Source organism: Cebidichthys violaceus, unplaced genomic scaffold (assembly GCF_023349555.1).
Source record: "Cebidichthys violaceus isolate CVI_PGR_0920_01 unplaced genomic scaffold, fCebVio1.0.p SCAF_14, whole genome shotgun sequence".
Lineage (NCBI taxonomy): Eukaryota > Metazoa > Chordata > Actinopteri > Perciformes > Stichaeidae > Cebidichthys > Cebidichthys violaceus.
The window spans coordinates 10,042,299-10,066,643 of record NW_027176307.1 but is presented as its reverse complement, the minus strand read 5'-3'; the positions used below and the strand labels follow the sequence as shown (position 1 = coordinate 10,066,643).

The following is a 24,345-nucleotide window of genomic DNA, read 5'->3' as shown; positions in this document are numbered from 1 at the left end:
GGTCACAATGGTAAAAAAACACTAAAATAACTGTGGGTCAGACACTGGGTCTACCAGAGGTGTCCAACCAATTGATCTGTCTGATTTCCAGCTGATCACAAGAAGCTTACACCCAAAAATGGAATGATGAAATGAATGATTTATGTGGCTCCTTTGTGAACACTCCGATCTATAACTAAAGAACAACACAGGTGTCATATTCTGACAAATATCATTCAATATGAGGCCTGAGGTCGAGGGTGCCGAGTCCTTGTAGTCCTCTTCACTGGTCCAGGTTGTGGAGTCTTCATGGCTGTCCTCACCGTTCCGCCTCTGCCTCTGCGTACTTACCTGCTCCATGAGGCTCTCTTCCCTGGTCCTCTTCGTGCGTTTTAAAAAACGGAATATTTAGCGAGTGGACTGAACGATAAGACTGTGGGACACTCAACTCACACACACACACCAACTGTTTAGCTCCCTTGGTTGAGTTCACTTCTTGAGAGTTGAACTGAGTTGTTGTCTATTTGTTTTTGATGACATATTTCATTGCTACTGGGTATTTGCTTTATTGTATTGTATGGTTTGACTGAACTATTCCTATAAACAAGGTTATGCTTTCTTTGAGTTTCACTTTGTAAATAATATTTGTACTAGACATGTTTTTATGCCCCCCCCCTCTTAAAATGTGTCCCCACCAATGTTGAAACCGAAGCTATAGGCCCTTGCTCAGAACGTCCCTCAGCCTGGTAGTATTGAACAGTTTAAAAGCAGCTGCAGATGGTGGAGGTCGGGGATTATTGTGTTGACAGCCTGGACAAGGTGCCAGACATTCCTCTAACTGATAACACCAAACCTCTGAGCATGAAGATGCTGCCACGTTATCGCCTTAAACCTCTGATTCATGCTTGATTTTACTGTGTTGCTCAACGATAAATGTGTATATATATATATATTTATTGATGTAAGCCTCAGGTAAAGCTTTGACGTTGAAGGCCTTCAAAAAGTTGTTGACATTCAGCACTTTGATATGAATGCATGGCGACTGTGGCTCAGTGGTAGAGCAGGGGCGTCATGCACTTAGAGGATCGGTGGTTCGATCCCCAGCTCCGCTAGTCCATGTGGACGTGTCCTTGGGCAAGACACTTAACCTTAAATTGGATATGAATGGTTAGTTAGTCCTGATGGTAGCTCCTCCCGTCAGTGTATGAATGAGTGAATGATGACATGTCTGCCATTTACCATGGTAACCTAAGACAAGTTGTCTGAAGATGATTTAATTGACTGATGAAAATGATTTGGTTATATTTAGAAAAGTGAAAAGACGTATAACTGCTAATGCCTGCAATAACCTTATAATTCACAAAAAAATACAATCAGAACTTTACCTTTTTAATTTGCAATCTAAAATATGGTGTGTCTCGGACATGTACTGTCCTTAATAAGAGCCTGTTGTTTGGAACAGTGAGGCCTCCACATAGCTCCACTGGCAAAGGCACATTGTGTTGTGTGTGTTTTGCTTCATTCACAATTCACTGTGTTTTTTGATCAATTCCCGGAGCTCATTCTATAAGAAACCCAGTCTTATTGTGAAAGAGACGGACTTCAGTTAACCTGAACAGCTGATTCTGGTTCAAGCCATTCCTGAGAATTGGAGTCTGCTGGGACCCGAGTTAAAAACTAAAGTTAACTTGTCTCATAGCAAATTAGCTTTGGGTCATCAGTTGCCATAGTGACAGACATGGACTTCCATTAAACCTGACTTCTGGAACAGGGGCAGGTGATCTTGGATTTTACAGATGGGGTTATCTGTTATTTGGCCACCTTTCTGGAATACCACCCTGGAGTTATTCTACATGTGCCCAGAATGCTTTTTAGCAAGTTGTGCTCCGTATCACATACGTCACTCACAGAATGGGCTTCATGATGTTCAACGTTGATGCTCAAGTGAATGCGATTTTGTGTGGGAATTCAGTTTTTTTTTTGTTTTGTTTTTTTACGGTTGTCCATCCGTCCCATCTCAGAAACCCTTGGAGAGAATTTCTTCAAATTTGTCCACTTGGACTCAAGGGTGAACTGAAGATCACTGTGACCTCACAAAACACATTTTTTGGCCATAACTCAAGAATGAATATGCTAATTGTGTCAATTTCCCACAAACGTATAAAAGGATAAAATGATGAATGACATGGTGGACAGACATGGATGTAAAACTGCAACTGTAGTTCTACTTTCTGTTTTCTTCATCCTCATCATCTCACCAGGTTGATAAGATGTCCTGAACGAACCAAAGGACTCTTGCGCCTCTCTTTGGTAATGTTCAATGTCGCACTGCCCCTGAGCTTCCAGTCCCACCCATGTCCAGTTGTTAGCAGAGCTTTTCAGTTTCCCAAGCCCCCCCCCCCCCCATAGTACCCTGGCTCAGGACACCCTTTCCCAGTGCTGCACTCCCCCGGGCCTGACTGCCTGCCCGCCTGCTCCTCTTGGCAGCCAAACAGCCAGGGGAGGATCAGGATGACCGGGGCGGCTGAGATAAGGACCACATGAAGTTCCCCACGTTACCTCACCCGATAAGGAAACAAGCAGAGACAGAGGGAGAGGCAGAGAGAGAGAGGGGGGGGGGGGGGGTCAGACTGGGAGGACGGTGATGCGCAGAGAGGCAGACGGGGATTGTGGGTTTTTTTGTGGTTCTTTTAGGGGAACCCACAGAGACCTGGGGAACTTTGGAGAGGACTTTGGAGATGCTTGAGCAGAATAGTCGGGAAAGCATGAGCACAGAATAGAATGTCTGAGATCAGATGAGTGAGTTCAGCTGTTGTCCAGCCAGTATTTATATCTCCATTTAAAATGCTTCGATGGAAAGATGACCTCAGGCTGTGCATCCTGTAGTGTACTACTTCCCAAAAGCACTGAGTGGATGATATTTTCACAACCATCTCCAACACGGGAAAGCAAACTTCCATCCAGCCAATGAAAACAGACGGGTCAGAAGTGAACTAAGGTCTTCAGGACAGTCCGCTACAGCAGTCCGGTGGCACCTATGGCACTGAGTCCCCTGCAAGGTCTCATGTCGGTGGCGGCGAACCACCAGCTGGTCTCCGGCTCCGCAGCCGAGCCACAGAGGCAGCAGGAGCCTCGTGCGGCCGGCGGCCCGGCATCCCTGCACGGACACAGGCAGAGCACACGCAGCAGCCGGGAGCCCAGGAAGTGGGTGAGTCTGACCCAAAGAAAGATTTAGCAATTAATAGTGCTATACTTAGTTCATAATAAAACAGGGAAAATGGCATGGAAACCACCTGCTCAAAATTAGTTTTCTTAACAAAAGTAGTCAAATGTAATCTCATCCAGGAAGACTATGGGACGTCATGCTTCAGGATCAAAGACCAGCTCATAAAGTATTAGTGAGATCATGTAATACTTCCTCACAGATCGATACGCAGATTGTCAGACTATGCCACTGACTTATTAGTGTGATGTGGAAAAGTTGAAGTAAGAGAGTGTCAACAAGTAGAAGATGAATCTCGCTTCTTCCATTAAGGATTTGGTGGAAACATTAAGAGAACTCCACTCGAGTTCAGATAACTTGAACTACACTAATTATAGGAAAGAGCTGTGGAGGATGCATGACTGACACTGATTTGTATTTTTTGTTGAAGTTTGCACTTTTCAAGCACATTTGTCATGTTCAGAAGCAGTCCTGATGCACTCCTCTCCATCCATGTTTGTCCTTTTTCAACCATACACTAGAGAAATACCAATATTCTCTTCACATAACAATAATAATAATAATGATAATAATACTTAACTCAGATATATTGTACATATTTTGATGGTATTTATTCATATGTAATTATATTTATGTATTCTGTACATATTTTTGACATTATCTGTTTTCATATTTCTTTGGTATTTTTCTTCTGTTTTATATATTTTTTTCTTGTAAGTTCATCGTAATTTTTCAAATTTCAATTGTATTTTTCTTCTATTCTATATTTATGTTTCTATATTTTTGTAATACTTGCTTTCATTTTTTTATTTCTCTTAAAAACCTTGTTTATGTTATGCACCAATACGGCAAAGCAAATTTCTTGTATGTGTACTTGGCAAAAAAGCAGATTTGGATTCTGATAATCTCACACAGTGTAGATTAATACCCACTAATAATATATAACACTAATGCATCTAACAGCTAGAAAGACAAGTTATCCAGTTTCTTCATAATTTGTTTCTCTCAATACCATAACAACTAGAGATGTCCGTTTGGTAAATGTGTGTGTCGTAAATAACATCTCTGTCCTAAGACTCAAATGAAAAAGTGACAGTGATGAAAGAAGGTTAAAACATTAATTGATAAACTTAAGTGGAAAATGACTGATTTTCACATTACACCTTGTGCAATTTGCAATTGACTGCATGCATATAATACACACTGCAATAGAAAGTCTTATTGTAACATGAACCAATTAACAGAATGTGACATTTTTATTTTATCAAAGTAAGTAGAAGGAGCATTTTTAAATTGCTACAGTGTAAAATCAATTTAATGAATTCTAATGTCTTAATGTTTCAATATTGTCTAACTTCCCCATTTAGACAAAACAATCCCAGCGTGTTTAATTTAATATGATTTGATTTCACTGCCAGGCTCTAAACACGTCCTCTGCTGCAGGTGCAGTCTGTGTGTGGGTCCAGGTCCGGTTCTGGTTGTGAGTCTGCGGTCCAGTGCAGTACACTGAGGGGTCAGCACTCCCCAGAAAATGCAGCGCGAGAGAGGAGCCGCGTACGCAACCTACGACAGGCCTTCCACAGCCTGCAGGTATTTTCTTCAGTTCCCCACCTGGTCAGCCCAAAACATTTATTTGGTAGAAAAATAACCGCCTGCATAAAGAGGTACAGTACAACCTTGTAACCGCTAAAAACATGTAAATGCCACATTACAAATGTTTAGAATCCATCACCGCTCGTGAATTTTGCAGCTTTTACATGTCTTAAAAAAGGCGGTTGCTTATTGAGACGACAGAGGGGGTCTGGGACATTTGACATCATCACGCGGAACACATTTAGCGGGGGTGATGTTGGAAGTCATGTGACCATGGTGTGGTTTGTTTTATAGCCTAACGTTAGCTTTTTTGCTTCTGCCGATTGCATCCATGCTTCAAAAAGTGTTGCTCATTTTTAAAGATCATCGTGCTGGACAAAATGTATAAGTATCATAAACGTATTTACCCCAGAGCTTATTGATAATAGGAATATTGAAAATAAAATGTGAATTTTCCAACTTACATTTTTTGAACTGACTTATAATAGTGGAGTGGATAAAATAATACTGCTGTTTTGGGAGAAACCTAACCGTGTCACACTGATAAATCATGTAAGCAAGAATCCGTTAAATACCCAGCTTCCAGAAGCGTCACATGTACAGGTTCAGTTCTCATCATCTTGTTTGCTCCTGCCAGGCAGGACAATGGACGCGCCTTTTTCTCCCAGCAAAGGCCTTCATAAAGTCTAAAGTGCGTCCTGTAGCCGACCCCTACGTCTGTCAAATAAAATATAATCAACAACGTGCATTTCCATACCGTTGCAGCAATGTGGGATACTTTTAACATACAGACACATTGAACTTGTATGGCACTCGTATGGTAAACACTAAACAATCTTTCAACAGTCACAGTCTGCAGCCAGAAAGTAGGAGGTCAGTTGCTCACCATGCGGTCATCGCTCTCATATCTCTGTTGTGCTGTTCTCTCGACAAACTGTCTCTTCGCCGTTAACAATTGATTTGACTCAACTGAGTTAAGCTATTGCTGTATCAACTGGATTGGCTGTGTCCCCGGTCTATAGCGCTTTGCACCTGGAGAAAGGGTTAGAAATCGCATACGAACGTAATGCGTAGTACACACTCAATAAGTATGTACTGAATACTAAATTCATAAATAAATGCCATTAACAGCAGACTATTAACACTGAAGCATACTCAAGCAGAACGTCTTCTCTGCATCACTCGACAGCATTGATCACGATGTTACCGGTCCGAGCTACCGTTGAATACAAATGTGAACCAACGTAACCTCTGCCAGTGAATGTAATAATTAACAGTATTGTTTGAAGGCAAATTAATGTAATTTGATATTTCAGTAATGTTTTTTACAGTACAGTACGTTTTTTTTCTCTTAACTGTATCTTAATGTTGCTCGCTATCATTCGTAATTATTTTATCCAACGTGTAATTATTTAAACTGTCTTCCCTACAGTCAGCCATTGGACAGTCTTAAGAGACGCAATGCAATTTGGGCCAGTTGAGTATGTCCAGTAAGCTCACTTTGCATACTCAGATGTAGTATACAGGCAATTCTCACAAACACAAATTCCACCTACTATGCAGTCGTATGAATAGCATGTTTCGAATGCGATTTCAAACAGAGCCGTGCTCTTTGAGTTTATGTTGTGGATGACTCAAGATCATTTTATGCCAAACATGTATTTGTGTGTATGTGTTGCACACTTGTTTGCACTTATTGAAGAAAAAAAAAAAGTTTTTAAAAATAATATCTTTAAAACTTAATCCATCTTGCCACCCCTCCATTTTCAGTTCACTCAGTTAAAGATGGAACTAAAAAGTAGAAAATTGTTAAAGGTCTCACTCTTAGATTTGATAAGCTTGTCCGCCGTGCTTCCTCTGTCCTCAGGCCGCTCTGCCCTCAGTCCCACCAGACACCAAGCTGTCCAAGCTGGATGTTCTGGTTCTGGCCACTAACTACATAGCTCACCTGACAGAGACGCTGGACCAGGGAGCGACGCCGGCCGAGCACACCCTGCCCTCCAGGCCGGGCGGATACCTGCATCCTGTTAAGGTGAGGACAGGAAACAACAACGCACTGCTTGTCATGCTGAGTGCATTACACTAACTGTCAGACATACACAGGACATGACCCGCTGGAGATGATTATCACCCTATGTGACCGTTAGGTGAGACAGGCCAAGGGCCTGATCTCACTTTGGGGGCCCCAACCAGAAAGATTGGTTAAAGATTGAAGCAAAGACATTGAAAGTTGTAATATTATATGCCTACTGAAAAAACTAAGCTAACCAGCAATTTCCAGCTGAGCTGAGGTATTGTCTGTACAGTCTGGAGTTCGAGAACATTGAGCTGCTGTCTTCTCCCCTGACGGTTCCTTAACTCGGTTTATTTTGTGTTCCCAGCTTCGATGCTTTTGTCTGGCTTGCAGTCTATGCTTATTAAACTAAGAAGCTTCCTTTGGTTTGTGTCCATTTGTTTTTAGTGTTAGGTCAGGGTCAAGGGTTAAAGTTCCTCTTCTTCTTATTTTTACCGCCACCTTCTGGATTGTAGGGGGTTTGAAGTCCACGACATGACGTCACACTAATGGGCCATTTAAGTGACACTCCCACGGCGCCGCTCAACCCCGCCCTGAGCGCTGCAACACCCGATTTGGTGTGAATGTATAATATGTGGACATAGTCTCCATGACGCCGCACATTTCTGAAGTGCAATTGTGAAGTTCAAAGTGGTTGGTTACCGCTGTCACCATCTTGGCAGTGACAAACTCTCGGCTAATCCAAAAATGGGCAAAGAGGTGGATCGTGTGTGGAGCTGAGGGGCCACCGGGTGACACAGCCTGTCACTCAAAGCGGCCACACCCTCTATTATATATAACTTTAAGCCTTAATGTGATTCAAGTTCTCTAAAAATTCACCCCCTGTTATCATGAATGGGGGAACTAGACACCAAAACCGTTTTTGTACCAGCTTTTGTAAACATAGTTATTTCCACTGTAACGTTGTGCATTTTAATATGGGTGTTTATGGGGAGTGGCTCGAGTGTGGAGCTGCTGAAGAACTGCAGTTTTCGGCAGTTCCGCATCGGCTTAATTTCTCGGTCTTGACTGGTTTGCAGGTTCACCACATATCGCGGTGCTAATCATGTTAGCATGAGGAGCTAACCCAGTGTGCTGTCTCTCTCCTCAGAAGTGGCCCATGCGTTCCCTGCTCTACTGCGGCAGCGTGGGAGAGCTGCTGTCAGGAGTCCAAGCCAATCAGATGCCTCCACCTGGACGGGGGGTGACACACCCGCTGACCCCCACCTTGGAAGCAGAAAAAGAGTGATAGCGCGGGACATAACTTTCCCTCTTGTTAGCTAGCCACGTAGCTGCCATGGACAGCCAAAGAAGAATATTCATCTGGAGACAGTGATCGGTTACAAGAAGAAGCTGTTTTCAAAGTGACGGCTTGGTTACATAGTTGCCGAAGTTTAATTTCAGCAAAGCAGAAATTTTAGCCCACCAAAAGTAAAAAGTGAGGCGAAAACTTTAATATTTTGGATAGAGATAAAAATAATAAAGTTGCAGTTTTTGGTTTATCTAACAATGAAGGAGAGGGCTTAAATCAACATGCAGCTACAAAGACAGCGGCCATTTTGATCTCTGGCTGTCAATACGTTTATTTTATCTTTACATATCATAATAAAAACAGCTTCTTTGGTTACTGTGACTAGTTTGTTGTGTGTATCCGCAAAGGCCTTGAAAGTTGTTTTTTCCACCAGAATCACGTGTACACACACACACACACACACACACACACACACACACACACACACACACACACACACACACACACAGGTACACGTGTTAATGCACAAAGCACAGAGAGGTTTAGATTCACTCTTGTTGATAATATTCATTATTAATTAATCATTATCTGAGCTTCAGACAGATAGACGGATTTAATAAGAGGAAATGAAAAAGCTGCTTCTCTTGACTAACAACGCCACAAATCACCACGCGGAGGAGCAGCGTGTATCCTATTATCTTGATTTAGAGGTTGTACAGTGTTTCATTTTTTTCAGATATTACTTTTGCTGTCAGGAAGAGTTCGGTCAGTTAAGGAGATATAAAATGTATTTTTGTGAGGGTTTAGGCTTTTTTTATTTAGATGTTTGCGGTACCTCGTGAAGTCTGTGTGTGTGTGTGTGTGTGTGTGTGTGTGTGTGTGTGTGTGTGTGTGTGTGTGTGTGTGTGTGTGTGTGTGTGTGTGTGTGGGAGTGAAAGGATGGATAGACAGATGGGCAGTGAGGGAGGGATTGTTGTGGGAACACAGCTGCTGTCTGATCACTTCATATCTCTGCAGTAATGACCACTTAGTTCTCATTACAACCCTGCCACAGAATGTAACCTTCTACTTTTGAGTAAAACACCATCTACAATAACAGCTTGTGTGCATTTGTTATTTCTTACAAAGTGACAAACGCAGTGCGTTAAACCGCAGTGGGCAGTGTGAAAACATAGTTATAAATTAAAATGAACATCAGAAATGCCACAGAGCCCAGATCGTTTTAGATCAAAGCTTTGTGGACTGATAAATAATAAAAAGCCTATATATAAAAAGCCTATATTCTGGTTTGTTAAGTAGTTGCGAAACCATCATTTATTTTTTTCTTTGAAGAACCTCCTCTAGTTTTTCTTGTTTTCTTTGGCTGCATGCACCTGGCACTACGTATTTACTTATCATAAAATAACCCAGTACACATGAAACCCACCAGCCACCATGTATCTCAGTATACTGTAGTGTAGTGTATCGTAGTATATGTAAAAAGTAAAGAAAGATAAAGGAAATAAATTTATCCAACTGAAATCATTTAAAAAGCTATATAGTAGCACAGTTTAGCTGGACACCTAGTGATAACATCCAGGAAAAGCTTCTGGTTCTTCACAGTACTTGTAGTTTCTGTATTTCAACCTATAATTTACTAAGTATCTTAATTTTTTTGCTGTATGATTACACAGTAATTGCAGAAATGAGAGCTCAGAACTGAAATCCAGTCCAATAACTCATGTAGATATGTTTGTAGCGTTGATAGAAGAGACCAGACCGACTGAAGTCCTCTCCTCCTTGAACAAGATGGGCTCAGCTCCACAAGCAACAGCCCAGCGTTCAAGGCTAGCTCTATAAATCTGTCCAGAGGGGGCCGTGTGCAGCGATGACTAATTTGGAGCTGCTGGATTCTGAATACTAAGGCAGAGGTTAGAGAAGGACAGTTTGGTAAAGCAACTCTGCAACAGAGACAGACAGACATAAGCATAGGAAATATGTATAAAATGAAAACATGAAGCCACAATGGCACTGGTAGTACACCCCCAACTCAATCACAGTCAATCGATCACAAACACCTCAATCATTTCAACTGCTTTCAGCACTTCAACTTCTCTTAAATTGACACTTCAGCTTCAATGCTTTCACTTACGTTTTTGCAGCACTTACACTCTTAATGTTGCTTACAGTGCTTACACTTCATCTGAAACATCTTCCTTCTCTTTATCCATTGAAGTGGCACACATATATTGTAGGACACCTCAAGCTCAATTAATCACCTTTATCGCAACAATCCAACTTCTTTCAGCACTTTCACTTCTGCAGACCCTTCAGCTTCACTCAGCACCTCCACTAAACTGAAGTTTAAGATTAGTTCAGCATCTCCACTAAACTGAAGTTTAAGATTAGTTCAGCACCTCCACTAAACTGAAGTTTAAGATTAGTTCAGCACCTCCACTAAACTGAAGTTTAAGATTAGTTCAGCACCTACACTAAACTGAAGCTCCAGATTATTTCAGCACCTCCACTAAACTGCCACTTCAGCGTCCTTCATTACAACTCAGAACGGACTCCTCAAACCCTTACAGGTCTTCACTTAAAAAAAAAATTAAAATAAAACCAAAATGCAGCTTTTCTAACTCCCACAATATCCCCTGTTCATCCACAATGTTACTCCATGTACTCCACTTAAACAATTCCAGCTCTAATCATCAATGAACTTCAACTCCTTTCAGTGCTTTTGCTTCAACTTCACTCAGTGCTGTTGCTTTAATTGACACTTTCAGTGCTTACAATTGAACTGAAACAATTTTGACTGCCACTTACACTACTTTCAGTATTTTAACTATTTCATATGATTCAACTGCAAATTTCTCAATTAAATGGAAACAAAATGCTCTATTGCACTGGTGCACAAAAACACTCTATGGAATGTATAATTTATAGTGGCAGATATTTTAATAATTTAATTCAAATATAATTTCAACTAAATACACTTTTTTTTAAACTCTTTTATTGAATAATATTACAAATAGTATATCAGAACCGTTACAGGTGCACCAAAGGGAGCTGTGGCTTCCTTCAAAGTGAGCATGTGTGTGTTATTATTATATAATAATATTATTATTATTATTATAACGTGTGTTATTGCTCATGTCATGTTTCCATGTAAAGACAGATATTTATGCCACTGGAACAGACTCAAGAAAGCGTGTATCCAAACTGTCTGCCCCCTCATCCCCGCAGTGATGGGAGATAATCTGCATATTTTCTCTATCTCCTGCTCATTATGGCCGGGACACACTGATTACAGGCTGGATTTATGGAGCTCTGAGGCCGACTCTCCCCCCGCTTTGGCCCGCGGGCCTCTGCTGGAACTGGGTAGAAGTCGAGACAGAGGATGACAGCGGGGAGGAGGATGAGTAGGATGAAGAGGAAGAGGGGAGGGTGGTGGAGAAGAGAGAGAGAGAATTGGACTGTGGAGAAAATACATATAGAGAGAATAGGAAAGAATGAAAGGAGATGACAGGAGAACGAAGGAGAACAACAGGGGGAAGATGAGGGAGAAAGGGTCAGTAAAGGAAAAATGTGTGTGTGTGTGTGTGTGGGGGGGGGGCGGCTTTCATTTGTTATTGATAAATCATATCTGATCAGTCCGAGATAAAAAATTATGCTTGTAAGAGTAAGCTTGGCTAAACATTCGAACAAATTCAAACATCATTTATCCACTTTTATTGAGGTTGCTCAGTATGACATTTCAGTAAATAACAAGAGCATTAAAGGAGCAGTGTGTCATGTCTGAAGCAGGGCAGCGTTTCAACTCCTCTACTGGATCCATACAATCTAAATTCAGTCATCAGTCACAGGAGGGAGTGACTCATGTCTTTGTTTGGTCCTCCTTGCTGACGGGGGGACGGCTTTGCCAGGAGGGAGTATGATGACTCTGGAGAAACGGAGCTTCAGCTGCCGGCTGTGGTGGGCATGGGCCGTATATAAGAAGTGAACATAGTCATGGTGACGTCACCCGTTGGTTTGTGGACTGACGTTTTGAAGCCTCGAGTTCGGCGATTCCGCCGTCACCATCTTGTATTACGGCCGTCGCCATGTTTTTGTGCAGCCAATGAACAGAAGTTACATATTTGGAATGCGGATGACTGACGTAGAGACGCCGTATACGTCTCTGGTAGCAGCAGCAACCCGTCAATCACAGTAAGCCCCGCCCTAAAGCATACTTTGCTTTATGGTCTGTTTGACTCTAAATGGACCATAATTTACTAAATGAACATCATGCTGTATTTAAGAAGACTTGAAACTAGAGATTGAGAACATAAGCTTGTGTTTACAATGTTTACTGAGGTAATAAATCAAGAGAGAAGTAGAGTCATTTTTTTCATAGACTTCTATACAACCAGAGGAGTCGCCCCCTGCTGGTCAGTAGAGAGAATGCAAATTTTAAGACTGGCTTGGAGACTTGGCTTCACTCAGCAGAATAGGAGGTTGCTGCCTGGTGGCGGGTCAGATTTGGTTTGTAAAAAACCCAATGCCGGGAGATACAGTGGGCTGGTGGAGCACTAGGTTTAACCTGCGTCATGGCAAATACAGCGGATCTGGCAGGAGGATCAGACCTCTGGAGCTGGCTCCAACAAATAAGAATAAATGTCTGAGTAAACACATGTGGAAGTCTCATACATACAGTTTTTATTGGAGACGATCCATAACTGTGCACCATGATTGACAAATATTTCACTGATTCACAAGCATGTATTTTTTATTTTATTTGTGTTGTGTAAAGTCACATCTACACATCTACATTTTGACAGCAGTGACAGGACCAAAGTTGTGGAACTGACAAATAGATAGCAAACTCCATTCAAGCTGTTGAAAAGTGGAGACAACACCTAATACAGTATGTTTCACAGATTCAATGTTTGTGTTAATAGCTGTTGACCATCTAAATGTAGGGGGAGACGTTTCTGCAGCAATGGTGACTTTATGTTCATGACAAAAAAGTTCAGTCTGACATTGTGGAGATAAAACATGCTGTCACATTGTCTTCATCCACAGTGGTCGGTTTGTTTTATGCTGCTGTTTATTTGACTATAATTAAATACTCCTAAACTGGGAAAATAATGACGATGAAGACCAAAAATGAATAGCAATACAGAGGCATACATTTATTTCTAAGGTTCCTCTGTTGTGTCCATAGTTTGTAAAAACAACTAGTGCTCTTCAGTAAGGATTCTTCCATCTTCATTTCATCCTCTGGGTTTCACTTTTCAAACCACCGCAGTGAATAAAGAACACAGTACATGCAGTACAAACAGTACAGGGCAACTGCATGTGTGTTCACTGTGAGCGCTGTGTACAGTGGTTGAATTGGGGGGGGGGGGTCTCATATAATGAGTTTAATTTACTGGTGAATCATGCTGCTGTGTGTAAACATCCCCTTCGTCCATTAATATGTTACAAACATGAATATCAGTGCTGAGAGCTTTCTGTCTCAAGCTGCAGCATGAGATAAACTTGTAACAACATGGCTGCTCCTCTGGTGCCACCCTCAGGCTAAACTTCTCTTTTTGGTCTTTTTTTCAGCAATGTTTTTTCTCCATGTTTCTTTTCCCCCTATACTTCTTTTGATGTGTAATATCATTACATCCTCAACACCAGCATGACAATAGACTTTTAGATTTATTGTGTGTGGCGAAAGATACATTTTTGTTGGTTTTTCAAACCCAGAGTAATGCATGATTACTTCATGAAATAGCTTTATTACACAAAACTAATAAGGATTTATGTGACAAATGTGGTAGCAGAATAGGTGCTTTTTAAATGCATCGAAAAAGTGTTTATAATCCGTCCAATGTGTCGTCTTATTTCCCAGAACTCAAGGACACGTGGAAATGCTTCACATTGTATATGGACTCATTTAATTACTCCAGCTGACTCTGTGTAATCCTCTTGTTTAAAGATGGAGTTGTAGCAGATGTTTTAGCAACAATGTATTTTATGACTCCTGCATCCAATTCAACTTTTAAAAAAGCTTCACATAACTCAACATCACTGACGTCAGCTGTCACACTATATGTTAGAGTGTTTTATTGAATGCAACGCAAAACCATTGAAGTTGAATCTGAGGGGAACCCCCGCATTGCCAAAGACACAAGCTGCTCGAAAACCAGAAACACAAAGGTTTGTGCTCTTTGTATTACATAAGAATGTACTTGTTGACTGTTGCAGAGCTGCAGACTAAATCATTTCAAAATGTTCTAAATGAATGTGTAAGCTGTTTTTAGTCTCTTAAACACCTGTCAGTTTCATCTTTTTCTTTTGACTTTTGGACTATTCAAAAACAATATTTCTAAGAATCAGACCATGGCTTTAGTTTAATTCTAAGTTATATGATGATTTTCTTCAACAAGGAATGAAGTGCTTTGAATGAATGGCTTAGTCTGGGGAAAGAAACAAATAATAACTTTAAACAATGTAAACTCGCGACCTGTTGTTTTCTTGAGGAATTGCTGCCTTTTTGCACCGCACCTTACTGTCCCGCGGTTTCATTATTTAAAGTTATAGCTAATAGGCACTTCCGGGTTGGGACTTTAGCCAGGATTACAAAACTCCTCTTTGGCACTGGGAGTTGGAAGCAAGCCAGCATGGAGCTGCAGGCCATCAAGAAGAATGGGAACGATGGAGCAACATATTCTCCTAATGAACAGGTGAGTTAATAATGGGGTAAACAAGAGAGTTCATGTTTAGCCTGACTGATTCTAAGAGTCATAATAATAATACTAGTGGTGGTAGTAATAGTAGTAGTATTAGTAATATATTATAATAAAAAAATGGTGATAATATGCATACCACTTCTGTATGTATTGTTACTTTTATTTACTGTGAGGAAACTTTAGTGCAGGGGTCGGCAACCGCATGCGGCTCTTCAGCCCCTCTGTTGCGGCTCCCTGAGTCTACATCCACACTAATAAAAAAAAATAAACGCCTGTAATCAGTTGTCCATGTTAAATTAACCTGGTAGTCGATCTGTAATCAAGGCTGTTGTTTGTGAATTTCCGGGTAAGGGTCACGTGATAGGGGTGTGACGAATCAGGGAAGGACACGTTGTGACTGCTAAGAACCAATCAAGTAGTGAACGCGGGTGTCTACGTCCACTGTGTCACTGAAAATAAATTTTTTTATAATATTTTGTCAACTAAAATGTGCATCACATCAGCCCTACAAGCTCCTTGAAAAAATAATAATAATTCAAAACAGGATTATTCACATGATTCACACAATCTTTTTTGTTTCATTTTACAGCAAAGGAAATAGCAGCTCACAATATAAGCTAAGACTAAATTCAGTTAACATGCAAGTTCCTTTTTCATTATAAATAAGTATTTTATTATTAGTATTTATTATACAAATCTGAAATCAGCACAGTATCTCAACCTGTTTCCTTCTTTTCTCTTACTTCTGCACTCTTGCTCTCAACATATACATATACATATATATATGTATATACATATATATATATATATATATATATATATATACATATATATATATATATATATATATATATATATATATACATATATATATATATATACATATATATATAATCCAGAAAAAGGAGTCTCTCTCGGCCTTGACATCTCTGATGCAGGAGCCCGGCTCTCCTGAGGTGAAGAAGCCAGCAGTGACGGAGAACAACAGTAAGGAAGTCACTCAGCTGGTCAGTTACTCCATAGTCCTTGACATCAAGAGTACGGTGTGAAGACAAAAAGACTTTGGATTTCCACATTCTGCTTTGCATTGTGCACAAACTGGATATGAAGGCTTACTGGAACTGCAGCATTTATTATTTCTGTGTATTTTCATAGGAGTTCAGCATTAGAAGTGAAATAATCATTTTAATGTACTAAAATGTGAATTATTCTCAAGGTTTTTAAATTTTGACTGATTGGCATTAATGTCTTTGAAGCATTACCTTTGCACTTCATCTTACTTGAATTTTGTGTGTTTTTTTATGTACATTGTTGTCAATAAAATCTTCAGAATGCAATAATTTTCTGTTTTTGTCAAGTTGTTACCACATGACTGAACTAAAACAAACACATCTCCAGATATAGTAGAGATAACTGACTTTAGCCTCCCACCATCTGCCCTTGTGAGACCTTTGGTCGACTACATCAGTGAGGACCGTCTGCTGTGACAACCAGAGTTAGCCCTAGAAATAAATTCTCATAGTTTGTGAACCAGATGCAGACACACTCATCTCATCCGCCTCGGCCTCAACTGCAGCCCAAATTTCTTTATATTTTCTGGAGCCTCTCCCGTCTTCATTAATTCAAAAGAGTAGAAATGAGTGCTCTCTGTGTCCTATAGGAAGAAAAATACACAAATCACTCTTTACATGCAGTCATTCACTAGATAGATGTGTTATATATTGGCCATTGTGTGGTTAAAATCTTCAGAATGAGCTGTTTGAATTATGTACGTCTAACTTTAATACATTTTAAAAAGTTTATTGCCAACAATAAACCAGTTTACTGAATATATTTTCTCCCTGAGGTTTCCTGCCTAAAGAACCACAACCTCTAACTAAACATTATGAAAGATGCACCTCTTTGAGAAAACTGACGTTAAAAAGGAAAAAAATTAATCCTGATTTTATGACAATAAATATTATTGCATATTTTATATGCGGATCTCTTTTAATTCTGGTCTCGTCTCTCTTATCTTTTAAAGGTTAATCTGACTCAGATATCGACCCAGTAAACCGATTAAACGAGCCTCTCACTCAATCCTTGTAGAGAATGACTTTAAATATTGTGATGGAAAATGTAGTTGTGCTAATACATTTCTACTGTGACTTAGTTTATGTGCCTACTCACTAACAAAACTATGTGACATATGATTGTGAACAAGGAAATAATGTGTGCATGCATGAGTGACGGCAGATGTATGGTAAATAACCTATGGGCTTAGGCACGCATGAGTATAGTCTTCCTGTCTGAACTTACACTAGAGCTTCATTTGTTGGAAGGTTTGGCTGATCTCTCTGGCCTGACTGCTGATGCTGCTGCTCCAGCTCTCCCCCTACAGGACACAACACATAAGACATAATCAGACAGTAGTTCATAGTTAAGAGCTTGCGTCTCAAATGCAGCGGCATTTCACCCACCTCCACCTGAAGAGCAGCCATATGACTTGTCTTAAAAGCACCACAACACAGTTTCAGAGCTTGGGATTGCAACACTTCCAACTTCTTTAGTGAAGTTTTTGCAGCTGATCCAAATACCACACAACCATAATCAAGGACTGACCTCATCAGAGCGATATACATATTTTTGATTGCAGACCTGCTGGCTCCCCATTCTGACCCGGTTAGACACCTCATTACATTTAAAATCTTTTTATATTTTATAACTATCCTCTGAATATGCTCTTTCCATGTTAATTTATTGTCAAACCACACCCTAACAAACCAAAAAACTTTCACTTGTTCAATCTTTTGTCTGTACATCTTTATCTGAGATACTCGGTCTGAATGAGACAGACAGACACTCGTTCTGAGTGACACAGGCAGACACTAAGGTCTAAGTGAGACAGACAGACTCTGTCTGAGTGAGACAGAGAGGCACTCTGTCTGAGTGAGACAGACAATGTCTGAGTGAGACAGACAGACAGACACTCTGTCTGAGTGAGACAGACCGACAGACAGACACTCTGTCTGAGTGAGACAGACAGACACTCGGTATGAGTGAGACAGACACTCGGTTTGAGTGACAGAAACAGACAGACCGACACTCCGTCTGAGTGAGACCGACAGACAGACACTCCGTCTGAGTGAGGCCGACAGACAGACACTCCGTCTGAGTGAGGCCGACAGACAGACATTCCGTCTGAGTGAGGCCGACAGACAGACACTCCGTCTGAGTGAGACAAACAGTCCGTTTGTCTCACTCAGACGGAGTGTCGGCCGGTCGGTCGGTCGGTCTCACTGCCTCACTCAGGCGGAGTGTGTATTTGTCTGCGTCACTCAGACGGAGTGTGTGTGTGTCTGCGTCACTCAGACGGAGAGTCTGTCTGTTTGTCTCACTCAGACGGAGTGTCGGCCGGTTGGTCGGTCTCACTGCCTCACTCAGGCGTAGTGTCGGCCGGTCAGTCTCACTGTCTCACCCGGCGGAGTGTATGTCTGTTTGTCTCACTCAGACGGAGTGAGACCGACCGGCCGACACTCCGTCTGAGTTAGACAGACAGACAGACACTCCGTCTGAGTGAGACCGACCGGCCAACGCTCCGTATGAGTGAGACCGACAGACCGACCGACACTCCGTCTGAGTGAGACCGACAGACAGACACTCCGTCTGAGTGAGACAGACAGACAGACAGACAGACACTCCGTCTGAGTGAGACCGACAGACAAACACTCCGTCTGAGTGAGGCCGACAGACAGACACTCCGTCTGAGTGAGACCGACAGACAGACACTCCGTCTGAGTGAGACAGACAGACAGACAGACAGACACTCCGTCTGAGTGAGACCGACAGACAAACACTCCGTCTGAGTGAGATAGACAGACCGACACTTTGTCTGAGTGAGACAAACAGTCCGTTTGTCACACTCAGACGGAGTGTTGGCCGGTCGGTCGGTCTCACTGCCTCACTCAGGTGGAGTTTCGGCCGGTCTGTCGGTCTCACTGCCTCACTCAGGCGGAGTGTAGGCTGGTCGGTCGGTCTCACTGCCTCACTCAGGCGGAGTGTCTGTCTGGTTGTCTGTCTCACTCAGGCGGAGTGTCTGTCTGGTTCTCTGTCTCACTCAGGCGGAGTGTCTGTCTGGTTCTCTGTCTCACTCAGGCGGAGTGTCTGTCTGGTTGTCTGTCTGACCAGACAGACACCCCGACTGAGACAGACAACCAGACAGACACCCCGACTGAGAGAGACAACCAGACAGACACTCCTCCTGAGTGAGACAGACAACCAGACCGACACTCCGCCTGAGTGAGACAGACAACCAGACCGACACTCCTCCTGAGTTACACAGACCGGCCGACACTCGTCTGAGTGAGACCGACAGACCGACCGACACTCCGTCTGAGTGAGGCCGACAGACAGACACTCTGTCTGAGTGAGACCGACAGACAGACACTCCGTCTGAGTGAGACGGACAAACAAACACTCCGTCTGAGTGAGACAAACAGTCCGTTTGTCTCACTCAGACGGAGTGTCGGCCGGTCTGTCGGTCTCACTGCCTCACTCAGGCGGAGTGTGGGCCGGTCGGTCTCACTGTCTCACTCAGGCGGAGTGTCTGTCTGGTTGTCTGTCTCACTCAGGCGAAGTGTCTGTCTGGTTCTCTGTCTCACTCAGGCGGAGTGTCTGTCTGGTTGTCTGTCTCACCAGACAAACACCCCGACTGAGACAGACAACCAGACAGACACCCCGACTGAGAGAGGCCGACAGACAGACACTCCGTCTGAGTGAGGCTGACAGACAAACACTCCGTCTGAGTGAGACCAGCAGACAGACACTCCATCTGAGTGACGCAAACAGACAGACACTCCGTCTGTGTGAGGCCGACAGACAGACACTCCGTCTGAGTGAGGTCGACAGACAGACACTCCGTCTGAGTGAGACAGACAGACCGACACTTCGTCTGAGTGAGACAAACAGTCCGTTTGTCTCACTCAGACGGAGTGTAAGTATATATATTTGAAATGTGAAAAGTCATGGAAATATCAGTATATATGTTACAGGTTAACATAAGATTAAGATAGAACACAGCACAACTTGGAAAATTCTACAGCTCGCTGGGGAAAAACAGCAATTTCAGGATATTTTTTTTTGGAAATTATGGAAATCCAAGATTTAAAATATTCCCAGCTCTTATAACAACTGATAAAGGCTCTCTATACACATTTATACATAGATACAGTGAAACATTCCTAAAATATAGAGCATATAAAATTGCAAAACTGATGAAATATTCCAATATTTGAATAAAAAAATATTTTTTAAATTAAAAAACACTCTATATCACTTCTGTTTATCACTCCTGATGTTCAATGAATCAAAAGACAGAAGATTGGGCTTTTTTTGAGTGTTTTAAGCTCTTTCTAAGCCCTTTTTATGGTAATTTTATGGTCACATACTGCTTCAGATTCAGCCCACTCTCTCTGTTTAGGGCTGTACCTCAGCCCCCCTTTCTCTGATTTTCACCATTGAGATCTCCTTCGAACCGTAGGAGCCAATAGAATTGCCTGGAATTGAAAGCTAGATGATTGACAGCACTATTAGCCAATGGGAATGATAAACGTCCCATCTGATGGCAGATCTGAAATCTAATTTGCTGAGCTTCCAACCCTCCCAAGAAGCCGAGGAGTGTCGGAGAGACACGAATCAAACGGATTCACACGGAGCACATGCAGCTGGACATACCAAGCAGTGGAAGTACGGAGATATTTCATTTTTTCGCTGAGATTCGACCAAAAGTGAGTACAATATTTGATGAAAGCTGTGTGACTTTTTTGTGTTCGAAGCTGAATATCTCTGCGATGGTTTACCGGAGAGAGAAATGGAAGATATGTCCGTAATCTCCGTCAAGCGGACATGCTTTTTCATGCTGCATGTTGCTAATGGACAGTAGCAGCTGTTTTCTCCGGTCTTTTCCAGTCATATTGAGTTATGATTTATGATATTTTGTTATTTGTTTGCTTGGCTGATGGGAGATGTGTTTGTCTCATGTAGAAGTGACCTAGTTCATGTTGTTCCCAGGACGCTGAGGTTTCTGTATAACTATAACATCATTATATTCGTTCTTCGTGGGTTCTCTGCCAGTTACTTTTAACACAAAACTCTCTAAGTTTTTATGTACTACGTCCCCCAATTGGGGGACCCTCGGGCTTAAGAGACATGAGCCGAGAGACAGCCAGATCCTCCTTGTGGCACTGGCACTTCAGCGGCAAGCGCCAGTCAGGTGCCACAACTGTGGCTAGCGAGCGGCACTCGTTCGGCACCTGTCAATAAGCTGCCGAGCTGAGTGGGTGGAGCCACATTTCCTGAGAACACCTATTGTTGTCACGATAGGATTTTGATTAAACTATATTACGAACTGTATTGCATCGAACAATCCACAGATTAATCGAAAAGTTGATTATTGCTGTGTACATGGATAAATTAATATGAAATCGCATACTCCCATCAGCCCACATTTATTTATTTTTATTTATTTATTTTTCTTCTAATGTTACCCTGGTATGTGCTTGCACCATAGACTAACAGTTGTCTTGCATACGATCATTCACGCCTTGACTTTTTTGACATTTTTTTACATCCGGACTACCTGTCTTACTTTCCTCTGACTACTGGTGACAATCCTCTGACGCCTAGTGGTACCCGGCTGACGGCACCCGGCTGACGCCTAGCGGCACTTCCCTGACTAGTAGTGGCACCCGTCTGACGCCTAGTGGCACTACTCTGACTAGTGGTGACACTGGCAGCTTGTGGCACCTATGACACCTACATATAAGCAGAGGAAGAGTGAAGATATTACATATTTAAAAAAAATAAAGTATTCAAACATTTTGGCATAACCACTTGTCAGGGTCATTTGGCACTCTGTAGATGCTTGGATGTCACGAAAAAGTGAAAAATAAACTAAAAATAGTGAAAAATTTCTCACAGTACAAAGTGAGAAATAATTCTTGACACTAAAGCTGAAATAAACAGTTGTAGGTTTAACTTCATATCACACATTTTTCTACATTAATCTTCCAAGTCATGCACTGTTGATATATATACCTAGAATATATATATATATACAAAATATAGAAAAGTCTAGTTTTTATTCAGTACAAAGTGAGAATAATTATTTTTGAACTTTTGAACCATTTCAGAAGTTTGAACACTGAAAGGTTGTGAGCTTGTTATCACTCTTCCCAGCATGCTTTGCGTTTGGGTTCAAATTCTCCAGAGTCGTGTTCTCTCTAACTTGGGTAAAGTTATAATGGAGAGTTGTTATGTTATTTTTTATGAGTCACATGGTCCTCTCTATGATGAGAGTGAAAACATTGTAAACAGTTGAGCTAAATTCTTTGTCCACTGATCCAGATGTGGATGTGACTGTTAGCAGTACAGGAGAAGTCCAGTCTAGTGACTGTGTAATGTGAAGTAATCCAACATTCAGCCCTGAACATGCTTCACTAATGAAAACTGAACACAAGAGGAAAACATGTCTCACATTATCTTGACACTAAAGCTGAACTTAACAGTTGGAGGTTTAACTTCATTTCACAAGTTTTTCTACATTAAACTTTCAATTCACTGTTGATATAAAGCTGTAGGAAATAAAGGAACACAACGGACTATTGAGAAAAGGTTAAAAGTTGCTTTATGTAAAGAGAGCTCGGTCAGTACACATCTACAAAGTCCTGACAAGAGAACTAATTTAGTGAAGTCTGGTTCAACCACACAACTTCTTTCATTTGTTGTCTGTGTGGTTGAACCAGACTTCACTAAATAAACCAGAGGCTCATAAATAACAACAAATTACCAGTCTAGGTAAGGCAAGGCAAGGCAAGTTTATTTGTATAGCACATTTCAACAACAAGGTAATTCAAAGTGCTTCACATAAAACCATTAAAAGCATCAAAACATAATGCAAAAGAAAAGGAGATTTAAAAACAATCAAGAACATTCATTGAAACATTAAAAACAGTCATTAAAACACTAAAAACAGAATAATAGTTGCAGTGCAGTTTAAGAAATAAAATACAGCAGTAGTAAAATGCAGAAATTGATTAATATCCTTGAATCTGGTTCAATCAAAGGCAGCAGCAAACAGAAACGTCTTCAGTCTTGATTTAAAGGAGCTGAGGGTCTCAGCAGACCTGCAGCTTTCTGGGACTTTGTTCCAGATATGTGGAGCAGAAAAACTGAACGCTGCTTCTCCATGTTTAGTTCTGACTATCAGTCTGAATCAGCTGCAGCTTTCTGATTGACTTTTTACAGAGACCTGTAAACACACCATTACAGTAGTCCAGTCTACTGAAGATAAATGCATGGACAAGTTTTTCCAAATCCTGTTGAGACATAAGTCCTCTAATCCTTGATATATTCTTCAGGTGATAGTAGGCTAAGAAGTTTTGAATCCAGAAAAGGTTAAAGGGCTTTTTAAACCTCATCACACCTAAATTGAAGTGTCATGTTGCACCTTTGTTGTAGAAATGTTGGAGACAAAAGTAGTTCCAGAAACGTATTCATTTTATTCTTCAAATAAAGAAAATATGTCACATTGTGATCCACTTTTAAGCTACTCAGCCCAACTGTCTTGTTATTAAGCGTTAGAACAAGCATAACTTCTTTATATTTGAATAACAGATTGTGAATATAAGTTATTGTATCATGCAATCTGCTGACATTATGAAAAACATCAACTGTGCATGACTGTGGATGATACAAACTCATACTGAGCACACAGATGTTTAAAGATACGAGATAAAGTATTAGTCATTATTGAAATAAGGTTTTAGGTAAATCGTACAAATACTGATCAGCTTTCAACGTTGCAGCTGCAGGTTTTTTTCCATCATTAGATGCTGCTTGATCGTACACCCTGATGATGTCACGTTTGTAAAAACCCAAACCTCTCTGAACGAATAATTCTCTTGCCGGGTGCGGTGGCGCGCGCCTGTAATCCAAGTTACCGAGAGGCTGAGGCTGGAGGATCGTTTGAGCTCAGGAGCTCTGACCTGCAGCGGACTATGAAGATCGGGGTGTCCGCACTAAGTTCGGTATCGGTATGGTGCTCCTGGGGGAGCCCGGGACCACCGGGTCGTCTAAGGAGGGGTGCACCGACCCAGGTCGGAGACGGAGCAGGTCAAAGCCCCCGTGCCGCTCAGTAGTGGGATCGCGCCTGTGAATAGACGCTGTAGTACAGCCTGAGTAACACAGCGGGACTCAGTCTTTTCACACTCGTTCTACTGCTGATACATGTTACATGTTACAGCAGCTTCATCACTGCTTCTTTATATTCTAGTTCCCATGAAAACATTCAAAAACCAGTTGTTTGTTTGTCCTACAGCGCCTCCACCTGGAGGAGAGGAGCAATGAGCATCAATCACAGCAGTCAGTGCAGCGCCACAGATACAGCAAAGTAACGGGGCTTTCTTTGTAACATAATATTCAATGAACTTGATGGAGAGGTGAATAGTCACAAACAAACACTTTTATCTTTGTTTTTCTGTTCATATAACAAAAAGTTATAACAATC

The 24,345-nt window shown here is 41.5% G+C and overlaps 1 protein-coding gene across 1 annotated transcript; it reads left to right on the top strand.

Moving 5' to 3' along the window:
- Positions 1-2,613: 2,613 nt before the first annotated feature.
- On the top strand, positions 2,614-9,231 carry LOC137871146 (transcription factor 24-like). The gene is made up of 4 exons (XM_068708779.1): positions 2,614-3,187; positions 4,646-4,792; positions 6,663-6,827; positions 7,960-9,231. The coding sequence occupies exons 1-4, from the start codon at positions 3,017-3,019 to the stop codon at positions 8,095-8,097; spliced, it is 621 nt and encodes a 206-aa protein (XP_068564880.1). The 5' UTR covers positions 2,614-3,016; the 3' UTR covers positions 8,098-9,231.
- Positions 9,232-24,345: the final 15,114 nt, after the last annotated feature.

What these genes read in the sequence shown, in the direction of transcription:
- LOC137871146 (XM_068708779.1), top strand. Translation starts at nt 3,017, where the DNA reads ATGGCACTGAGTCCCCTGCAAGGTCTCATGTCGGTGGCGGCGAACCAC. An exon ending in AGGCCTTCCACAGCCTGCAG is followed by an intron (nt 4,793 to 6,662) that starts GTATTTTCTTCA and finishes CTCTGTCCTCAG; the next exon opens with GCCGCTCTGCCCTCAGTCCC. An exon ending in GATACCTGCATCCTGTTAAG is followed by an intron (nt 6,828 to 7,959) that starts GTGAGGACAGGA and finishes CTCTCTCCTCAG; the next exon opens with AAGTGGCCCATGCGTTCCCT.